Here is an 11879-nt window from a genome sequence, read left to right as displayed (position 1 = left end):
ATATATATATATATATATATATATATATATATATATATATATATATATATATATAGATATATATATATATATATATATATATATGTGTGTGTGTGTGTGTGAACGTAATTGTGGTTGATTGTAGCATATAATGAAGTCTTGTTTGGAAAGACGAAAATGCGGTGATTGCAGTTAAGTGCTTGTATATATTAGATTTAATAAATGTTCCCGTGGATTTTACTGACTCAGCAGCTCTTTTTGTCTCCTTCCGATTGCCCGGGCTTACTGGTTTTTATTTGGTTGTTTATTTTCGCTGGGCATTTCTCCTTTATAAGGAAAAGTGTAAAGTATGTATAAATTGCGAAGAGATGAATCACTTCACAGAAGTATATAATAAGGGCAGATGCTTCTGGACATAAGGTACAAAACTGGTAGAATACTAAAAACAAAACATGCTTTCAAAATAAAATAGTAGTAGTACGATAAAAGAATTATATATGGTCAGTACAACTGAAAACTCGATGAGAAAGATCATACTAACCCAAAAGAAAATAATGTAAACAAAAGTAAGTCTGCAACAGACATCAATCTCAAAAAATCAATTTTATACATTCCATATTATGTCACATCTTTAATCAGGTAAAGCCAAAGCTCATATTAAAAATGCTTGGCCACACATGTATACAGCTATGAAGAATATATTCCAGACAGTATCAATTTCCTGAAATATAAAGGTTTTTGTCTGCATAGCTACCTTACAGCAAACACACTAAGATTTATTAAAAACCCCAAGTATAATATGATTCACAAGTGTTGTAATACCTTTGGCCTTTTATTCTGTGTACTTTGTTAAAGGTTCAGTGAAGGTTGTTCATAAAAAATAATACAATACAAGTGCAGTGCAGTACATGAAGCTGTTTCTGCAAGATAATAGACTAGGTAGGTTGCTTGGAAAATAGGATAACCTCAACTGAAAAGCATGGCAGGGAGGAGAGGAGTGAGGGGTCATGACCCACTTACCTGTCCAAAGGGGAGGACAGCAGGCACTTTGGGAGTACATAGGGAAGTGAGTTATCGATCTGAGACCAAAGAAACCACTTCTCATGCCATGCATGAGAGGAAGGGAAGCATGAGAGGAAGGGGTGGGACTGCTTGCCGGCAGTGCCCCTTGTAGAGGTGTGAGATAAAAGGTGCAGACAGCCTATTATACCTTCTCCTCTTTTTCTGCAAGCTGGGTGTTCACACGGATCCTTGGGCTAAAGAAGAAAACACAGAAACCACCCCAATGGCTGTCTAAATGACAGCCGCTATTGGTCAGACCTCAAGTCCATAATGGAGAATGTATTTGCTGTTTGGAAGTGTGGCTGATAGTCAGCTGACAGCAGTACAAAGAATGATAAAAAGAAAAGAAAAGAAAATAGGATAATTTAATGAATGTAAATGCGAGTGTCACAGATGACCACTTTATAAATTTATATCAAAGGTATCTAAAAGGAAAAGTGTGATCAGTTAGTAACCTGTGCATCTCACAAAGCATTCATATTGCAGAAATAAAAGAAGAAACTGGAAAAAAAAGATCCCATATTATCATAGGTAGAGCTGCTTTTTATATCAATAATACCTAACATAGACAGGATAATTCTGATACCCAGGCTTAGTATGATGCTGCAAGGATGACAGCTTCCAACGTCACTGCACATTTAAAGGTGCAAGACTGAGCAACTTATTTTTACATAATTGAGTCAGAGAAATAGCACACAGGCACATCTAGATGTTGTAAAGAGCTAAATCTGCAAGATGTGGTTCTGTAAAATGGACAAAATGATAATACATATGCTGAACTATTCTTTAGTATATCAAACGCAATTAGAAGAATCAGTGTTGTTCAGATGTCACAATTACCAGAATATATTTGAGCAACTACTACCAATGATTTCTGTGAGCCAGTTAATAAAACCAAGTTTCTTCTGTTAATGACTGATGAAATATCCCATATTAGAAACATTTTCTAACTCTGCCAAAATTAATATGCTAATAATTGACAAACATTTTATCAGTGCTTGGCTTTCCCAGGTTCATCAGTTCTGCAGTTATATAGCCATTCATCATACATGAATGCCATTACAGACATTTTGTTAATGTTATTGTGGAATGGCTCAAGGCCAACATGGGCAAGACTCGAGCTACTTCCTGGAAATAAATTTACAGCATGCTACTGGAGTGAGAAAAATCTGTACAACATCTGAAATTTCTCCATCAAGTGTTCTCTTTAGTCACAGCTTTAAGAACTTGCCTTAAATACCCAATTTTTGGTCCAAACTAAATAAAGTGGTGATATAGAGGCACTGTCACTAGAAATATGAAATGATTTCCTGTACAATGTCGAGAGAAAGAGGCCATGATATACAGCATTGATATGAGACTGACTGTGTTACAAGTGGGACTCACCACTTACCCTTTCTAACCTTATAATATTGTGAATGATAAATGATCTGTGATCACCATTACAAATGGCTTATACACCATGACAAAACATATTACAGTGTCATTAACCACTTAGGCTTGACATGCAACTACTTATGCCTTTATCTTTGAATTGTATTATGTACTGATCCCTGTAATATTAATATGTGAACCGTGATCAGATCCTCAAAAATTGTGACGTTCAGTTTGTATTGAAGACTGTGTGTGTTACAGGGTCATATGATTTTTCCATGCTTGTTTCCTATCAGCTTGATACAACCACAGACAGGTCATAGCATTTGTTATTTTGTATATGGTGACTTTGATATTTCACTGCCTAATTTTGTATCCAAACAGCCTAGGCAGTAATCGGGTTTAGAAATTAATTTTGCTGCAGTAGACTGAGAAGACGATTGTAACTGAGACAAATGAACTTATGAAATGTTATGCCCAAACCTTTGACTGATAGCTTAGTGACCTATTCCTTTATAGAAGGAGATAGATTATGGTGTTGCCATAAAAAATGCCTCTGACTGGCCAGTATTTTTTTTTATGCCCCACTAAAATATTTAGCTAAAATAAAATATTGTAAATGAGAAACAGGCAAATGCCTGGATAGCTCTCCTAAAGATCACATTTAAGGTGGGTAGGGCAGTGGCTAACCTGGTGTTGTCTATGGAACTCTGATTCCATACATTTCCTTTGAATTACAATGTATTTGTTTCACTGGTTCCTTGGTACAGGTACAGTAGTTCACTGGGCATGCTTACTTCAGTGTTTATTTCCAGTATTGCATTTAGTAATGGAGCCTTGGGCTAATTTGATTAGAAAAAGTACTGACATAGAGGGTTTTGAAATAGACGAAAATACAACATCAAAAATTCAACTTTTTGCAGATGATGTTCTAATTACATCAGCAGGATCTAATTCTTCTATGCAGTCTTTATTTGATAAAATGATGAATTTTAAAAGTATTTCTGGTTTAATATTCAATGAAGAAAAAACTAAAATACTACCTATATATACACGAAAAAATATTCTCATTAGTGATTTTACTAAATATGTACCCAATTCAGGTCAGATAACTTATTTAGGTATAATACTATCTAAAGATATTAAATCTATTATATATAATAACTATAATACCTGTTTTCTTAATATACAAAATATTTTTAATACCTGGAATAATATGTTTTTACTATGGAGGAGAGACTTACAATTATTAAAATGATAATATTCCCCAAGATTTTATACTTAATACAATCAATAATACTTTCACCTACAAAAATAATTATCAAGAAACTGAATACACTAATGTTAAATTTCTTATGGGCACCTAATAGACCTAGGATTGCATTAAAGAAACATACTAATAGCTGGTCTCAAGGGGGAATTTCTTTTCCAGACTTTAATTTATATATTATCTCTTCTATTATAAAAGTTATTACTTTATTAATAGATCAGTCATATATCGCAAAATGGAAAGATTATTGGGAGCTAATTAGTATGCACTTCATGAAAATCTCCTTAACACATAAAAATATGATTGTAAACTCCATGTTGTGGTTGCTAAAGGAATTTTGTACTTCCTATTACACCTAAACATATGGTTTGTTACCCATTAAATATTATTATTAGTTATCGTAACTTTATATTCATGCACCCTAAGTATAGGGAATGGAATTTTATTGTATTCCCTATAATGTATACTCAGGGTATGCTTATGTCATCTACTTCTGAAGGAGCTCATTTAGCTATAGATAATGATCTAAAGTACTGGTATCAGCTGATATCTGATAATAAAGTTAAAAATCTAGATTTCTTAAAACAAGAATTTGATCTAAGAGAAACTTGCTGGTTAGAGGTTCAGATCTTTAGACAACATCTCATTGATAGAATAGATCTAATGTCTATAACAGTTAAAGAATCTATTCCAAAACTGATTGATTACTTGATATTAAATTTACAGCATAAAGTTTCTGATAAAGGTAAACTTTCATATATACATAAAATTATCAGACAAGAAACTTTTTACAGTGTAGATTCATACTGGAATTATTTCACCTCTATTAATGGGGACCCACCAACTCAACAAGATAAACAATATATATATGAATCTGCTTATAGAACTACATCTTCCATTGTCTGGAGACTTTATACATGGAAATTTTTACATAGATCTTTTTATACACCTTTGATGATGAATAAAATAAATAATAAAGATAATCTATGTAAGAGATGTAATGTAGAAATTAATGCTGACTGGGCTCATATGTTTTATGATTGTATGAAGTTGAAAGAATACTGGAAGTCAATTAATGAATTTTTGCAGGCTCTTTTTACAGATAATTTCATTATTTCTAAGTCTCTTATATTATTCAACACACCTGTACCTCAATGTGTTAAAAGATTAAGCTTCCCTTGTTATGGTCTATCCTAGCAGTGGCCAGGAAAATAATAACTAGAAATTGGATTTCAGATACACCTCCTTCGTTCAATGAATTTAAAAATGTTATGAATATAATGTGCCATATGGAAATAAGCACAATTAGAATGAGAACAACTAGAAAAACATCATATTATATTGTATGGGATAATTTACAAAATTTGTTAAAAAATTCTAATTTCAATAGCACGGTATTTTAGTTTAATTAATTGATCTGATTGTAGTGGATGTCTTTGTAAATACTTTAGTTGTTTTGTTGAATATTATAATAATACCTATTTTTAATTACTTGTATAAAATTGTTATGATATTTCTCTTATATGTTAAAACAATAAACCTGTTTTGAAAAAAAAGAAAGTTAAGCGGGTCATATCACAGTAATTCATCTATGAAAGTACAAGGCAAATGCTGATTGTCCAGAAGCCTCATGCAAGGTTGGTCAGTAACTTTCATTTAGACATAATCAGTGCAGGACAGTCTGTTGAGAAAAATGTATATAGTAGTAATTGAAGTTGCTGTGGTTATTTCCTTTAGTTGTGGTTAAACATTTTATTCAGTAACTATTTTAGAAAGTTTTCTTATAAAGAAAGATGACTGTACTTTTAAAAGTTTTAAGAGGAGATGTATGTATAGATTGTCTCCTCAAACCTTGAATTTTCTTGAGAGTGAACACAGAATGATTATTTTTGGATTGAATCTAAAATGATCAAACTCAAGCAGAGAACAAGCCCCCTTGTAACCCCTACACTCTCTGCTACATATATATACCAACTCTGTTGTTCCACAACAGTAGGGTAAGGGCAAATTCACTAACTCTGCTGCACCACAATCTCATTCAAATGTCTGCCGGCAAAAACTCCATAGAGAAGAACATTTGCTCATATGAATGTTTTGTCCTCTTTACAGGTTCAAAAAGAAGTTCACTCATTTGAGCATTTACTGTTTTGACCTGTAACCACATTTTTTTCCAGAACACAATACTTCTGCGGCCTTACTGGACTTCATTCCCCTCACCCACTGCCCTTACCTAAATATACTAACTCCATGGTCACACAACCATGAAGAAAAGGAAGCACTCTGCAGTGTAAAACAATTCATGGACCTATGACTTTAGGGAATAAGGAAGGAAAATGGTACATTTGTCATGTTTTTTTTTCTTTCTGCACCCAACAAGGACCCATGTTCTGGGATTTTTAACATATATTGACATTCTTAGATTTTATTCATTTGTTAATAACTTTGATTTCTTAAGCGCACCTGCAGTTTTGTTGCATGATTTAATGTTTGTCTTTTTATTTCATGCTTTCAGACTTTGTGAATGATTTTCTGAAAATAGGTATTACACAAATGAATAAAAGAGGCTCTTCTCCTTTGTGTGTGTTCTAAAATACATGTTGTTTTTCCCTCGAGGGAGAAGAAGTACAGGCTCAATATGTGCTGACCTGTGGAGGGCTGTATTCTGATCGGCTGTCGCAGATGTCAGGCTGCAGTCCTGAGCCTCGAATTGTTCCATTTCGTGGGGATTACTTGGTTTTAAAACCAAAAAAACACTATCTTGTCATGGGAAATATTTATCCTGTAAGTAAGTTAATACTGATAATTTTTTAACAAATTTTTTCACAGTAACCAAAAGAAAATGCTTTAACCAGTTTATAATAGAGCTAAGAGTGGGTAGCTACTATATGAATATTCCATGGTGGTGTCTGGGCGTGAGGGGGTCAGGTGTCAGTTTTTTAAACAGGCCCTTTCATCTGTGCTGTAATGTCAATACTCTGTCGTGTTCTATTTTTTTTAATTCATATACAACCATTTTATTTCTAGTTTTGCTGGGAACTGTGCTTCTCTATATCAGTTCTATCGTGCTGTTCCTTTGTTCTGTGGTACTGTGAGTCTTGGTAGGGTTACTTAAAATGATTTCTCATACTGCAGTTATAGTGATTTAAACTACATCACACTTTGAAGTGGTCAGACTGTCTAATATGGCTTACATGATGGTCCTTCCTGGTAAATTTAATCTTGTACTTTACTATTTTACTCTGTACCAGTTGCAAAAGAACCATAATATTCATTAACTTTCAGCATTGTCCTCTCCAAAATGCCATGATAGGTCGGTCCTAATTTACTTGGCATGCTGTTGATCTATATTATGATGGCATTTCAAATGAGGCTGAGGCTTTCAGGAAGAGGAATATCTTCTGTGCTTAATCATAGGTGTTTTCTCAACAAAACGGAAGAACTATTAATAAGCTTTGTTTCTTTTGTATTTGGTTTGAAACTGAATTGGCTTGTATGCAGAACTCTGCCCCAAGAAGTTCAAAACACTAATATAATGTAAAATGTTGGCTTATGTTGAACACTATGGTTTATAAATAGGGCCATGTAGGACTGATGGCAGAAACCTGCCATTTGTTTCCATATTGCTCTGCTTTCTAAGGAGGTAGGGTGGTCTCTAATTTAAAATAATAGCCAGAGTAGATTACTCATGCTTGGATTCATGCAATGAATGGAAAGGTGAGGAGGAAGGTTAAACAAGAAGTCCTGATATCACTGCACGGAAGGATAAGAATCCCACTGGGGCAGGATGTGTTTCTACTACCCCCATGTCTGCTATTCTACAGTGCATGGGAGCAATGAGAGACTATGACAGTCCTGACTGGTAGAGGATGCCAAGACAAGAAAAAAACTGGAAAGATTTTGTAGTCTTGTGCTTCTTTATATGTGGCACTTAGTATGAAGATGGAATTTTTTTTAACCTAGTAAGCCCACCTGACACAAGTGCCCCTCTTCGTAAGTGAGGCCCCAAGCAGTGATAGAAAATATGTCAGAGACTGTAACTGTAACATGAACTAATATCAACAAGACATCAAAAGAAAACATTTACTTAAGGTATTCGTTGAACTTTTCTTTATAGTTCAGCAGAACCCTTTGCTTTCTACATTTTTAACATAAAGTAATACTTACCAGCTAAAAGAAAAATTTTATAGTATTGCTTTGTTGGGACATGAATCCTTGATAAATAGCCACTAACAAATATATTGGTTAGGCCATTACTTTGGAGTCCAGGGATTATACATGTCCCATCTATGAAGTCTTATAAGGTATTAAGTGAATAGTATAGTTAGTAGTTTAAAAAGTCTGTCATTGACTGCCCTCTGAGCTAGGTAAGTGTTGTGATTTCCTCTTCTTAAAAGCCCCAGTGTGATGTAGTTCTGAAACATCTTTAGCTCCCATGATTGGGCATGTGCTGCAGGTTAGAAGAGCACACTCAGATCTATATTCTGCAGTTCTTTTCTGTTGCTAAAATAACTTCAGATAAGATGTTGGGAATTTTCCATATTTGATATATGAATGACACAAAATGGCAGTATCTTCCTGCAGGCATCATATCACAAGCCAGGACCTCCATTAGCATTGTGTATATTATATGAAGAATTATGTGATGTGAAGTAATGTCACAAGTGCTAGGGTTTCACTCAGGCACATACAGAAGACATTAGGAAGCTGAAGGTCTATGTTACTGTGAGAATGGTGGTTTTGGAAAGTAAGCATTTCAAAAGTGCTCTTTGTGCAGTCCTGGGACAGATGGATGGAAGAAGACAACAAAATCTAATTTTCATAAAATGACTTCCCACTTCTTACATGCCAGTAGCTGTCCCTCATCTAACTAAGGATTGAACTCACTCTCTCTCTGTCTATGTCTCTGTCTCTTTTGCTATTGGCTGATGATAGAAGAAACAGATGAATCCCCAACAGCCACTTTTGGGAAGCATGTGTTGCATGGTACAGGCATCAACGTTGCCATGATGGGGAATATGAGTCTTGACCTTAATTAAAGAGCACATAAGAAGCAAGTCTTTGGATCGTTCCATCAATGGGTCAGAGGTTACAATCAGGCTTGAGGAGTGTATTACCCCCACTGCTCCACCTCCCCAAATGAGACAGACCTGGACTACTGGAGTGCAGGAAAATTCTTTACATCATCCCATGCTTTGTTGGCCCTATAGAGATGGTGTCCATGTCAAAATAAAACTTGTTCAGCATGTAGTATGATCTCTCCAAATAGCTACTGAAGATTACCCTGAGGGAGCAATGTTTGGCACTTGCAAGTTCCTCTCCATGCCTTGCACAACCCAGTATAATCCCTGATGTGAACTTCCCTAAGTATCTGGATCACATTGATCAACATCCCCCATCTGTCTGCTATTCTTTTAACACCTTATCAGTGATGTGAGGTGGTGAACCTGAGCTTCACTCTTCCTGATCTAAGGGTAGGGGGTTGTTTCCCTCTCTCTCATAATACACTAGGAAGAGGATTCTAAGGATACTATTGTCTATGTTTTTAGTCAGTCAAGGATATGACCTTCTTCTTTCTCTAAGCCCATCTCCAAATGACCCCCCCTCTTTGAAGATCTCCCAATTGCATTACCTTTGAAGAGGTACTTAAGGCTTATAAATTCTTTTGTGGGCTGCTTTATTGCCCCTGTGCCTTCACACTTGAAGTAGCTAAACCAGTGTCTGTGTAAGAATGATCAGAAACCTTGGATAATCCCTGCCATGGAACTTTTTTTTGAAGAATGCCATTTATGTGACGTAATATATCCATGTTCAGCTCCCTGTCATTCTTGGAAGTTGGACATCTACACACTCACGTGAAACAGGTCATTATCCTTATGAATCATCCAATGTAGATTTTTACTTGATCTTACTCAGGCACCTTTTGTCTTTGCCACCAGACATGAAGTCCAAAGCCTTAAACCAGTTGGGCAAGAGAATATTCTTTTCTGTCACGTTGAGCTTTGTATCCTTAATTTCTGTCTCACCTTCCTCAGTTCCAGTCCTCTGTAGCAGATCAGGCTTTAGAATGCCAACCAACAGGTCCCTTGAAAAGCTGTTATGATTTCTTCCTTGGTAGGCTGTCGCGTACCCTGCTGTAATTGATGCAAGAGGTGGTATGACTCTGGTTCATATCATTTAAGGATGAACTGATGCAATCTATTCTGGATGCCTGCTTTTAGGGTGATATCTTTAGACAGCCTTTCTAGGACTTGGTTGAAGACCACCAGGTACACAACTGCGGGTTATCGTTTTTAGCAGAAATATGTGCTAAAGTCATCTAATTCATCCTGAGGGTATCGGGCTGGCTTCTCATTTTATATATGGTTTAGCGCAAAATAAGCCAAAAGATATTATGAGCATTATATTGCAAGAAGAAAATAATACTCGAGTCTTTTTTTTTTTAAACAAGAAATATCTTTGCCATATTATCACATATGACATAGGCAGCCATACATTTATATAAATGAAAACAAACCATATTGACATAATTTTAGTTGCAAACATTATACATCACATATACTCTAGCCAATCATTGTCAGTCAAACATTACATAGCTCATTGAAATCTTGTCTTATTTTAAACCTCATTCCTCTCTGCGTGTATTGTTCCAACAGTTCTCATTTTTTCCTCTGTAATGTGCTCCTACCCTTTTCTGCAGATCCCAATTCCAGTTGTTTTATCTCTGTTACTGTATTCACTACTAGTACAGTTTGTTTAAACTTTGATTTCCATTTTCTAGTAATTACTTTTTAGGCAGTCACCACAATTAGACTCAGCAAGCCCTCACTATTTCTAGGCAATTGTGATTCTATATCATAGCTCAAAAAATCATTTCCTTAGGTACATCAATTTGCTCACCCAGTACCTCTGACAGAGTAGTTTGCAGGGAATCTTTAAAGTCTGCCAACTCACCGTACTCCCAGAAAATATGTTTCCAATTACCTCTTTCTTCCCCAACACACCTCCAACGTTTACTGTCTACCTGAGGAAAAATTCTTTGGAGTCTACTTGGGGTATAAAAATACCTATGTAAACACTTCCAGGCAAAGATCCTAAATGTTCTAGACTTTGTTGCATATTTGGGAGACATTCATGTATCCCCCATTGTTTCTTTCTGAATTACTTATCGAGTTTCTCTTCCCAGTATATCTAAACTCCTCCAATTAATTTTTATGGTTATCATGCAATATTTTGTATTCTGTATTAATTATTCCTTGTTTAACAGTAGCTTATGTTCAAGATTCTACTAAAATCTCTACCATTACTGGTCTTCTGCTAAGGATCCCCCTATTTCTTTCTCTTTGTCAGTGCTCTGATATCAATCCTTGATAGGGGAAGGCAATCTCTAGCCTGCAGTCTACATAGTTTGTATCCTCTTCCCATTCTAATTTCTTGGAGCCTTGATCTTGTCCATGACCAAACAGTGTAAAAAAATTGGATGGGAGCATGGGAAGGGCACCTTCCTTATGGCAGTATTTACTTGTTGGAGTGCCCAGTTTGTGATCTCAGACTGTTGTCAAAGCTTTTCATGTAGTGCACCTACCACTAAAGCTGTTGTCGTGGAAAGATCGTTATTTAGTGTTTCAGAAGAAATTTAACACAGTTCACAAACAGTCATGTGGAACAAATGTATCTTGCCTTTATAAGCTTTGCTACTGACATAATTCCTTTAAAGTCTTTCAAGAAAGTTTTTTTGACCATATTAATCACATCAAATGACTAGATTTCTGAGATGTTTTTCAAGGTGCTGAGAACTGCTTGTAATCCTTCTGAGCAAAAGTGGAAAAACTACTTAATGGAACATGCCCATAGCCAGTGTCCAGTTCTCACTTAGGATCAAATTTAGCATGAAGTTTTATTTCTCTTTCACAAGCCCAGTTCTCGTCAGTGAGCAAGTTCAGCACAGAGGCTATACCCTGTTTGACGGGCAACCAGAACAAGTAAAGTATGATCATAAAGACAGTATGTGCCACACAAAGGCTTCATTTAATCTGGTAACTGTATTTTCACGAACTCTGTATAAATGAAAAGCCATGTAGTGGTTCTAAGACAACTGTTATTGCAGTAAGCAAATCCTGTAACTAATAAGAAATGTAGTAGTGAAAGCAGGTTATCAAATGACATTTACTGGTTCATAGTGATACTGAGCCTAAAT

The 11879-nt window shown here is 35.4% G+C and overlaps 1 protein-coding gene across 1 annotated transcript in view; it reads left to right on the top strand.

The window, feature by feature from the left end:
- Positions 1 to 11879, top strand: part of L2HGDH (L-2-hydroxyglutarate dehydrogenase) — a gene marked incomplete in the record, with an annotated part of 504088 nt that overhangs the window by 317134 nt on the left and 175075 nt on the right. Inside the window, 1 exon segment of the mRNA XM_044074289.1 lies at positions 6299 to 6466. Coding sequence (XP_043930224.1) covers positions 6299 to 6466 — 168 coding nt within the window.

The sequence above is a fragment of the Protopterus annectens genome, chromosome 6.part0 (assembly GCF_019279795.1).
Source record: "Protopterus annectens isolate FY-2018-M chromosome 6.part0, PAN1.0, whole genome shotgun sequence".
NCBI lineage: Eukaryota > Metazoa > Chordata > Ceratodontiformes > Protopteridae > Protopterus > Protopterus annectens.
The sequence above is the reverse complement of the archived record's forward strand: the minus strand, read 5'-3'. Positions and strand labels throughout refer to the sequence as shown.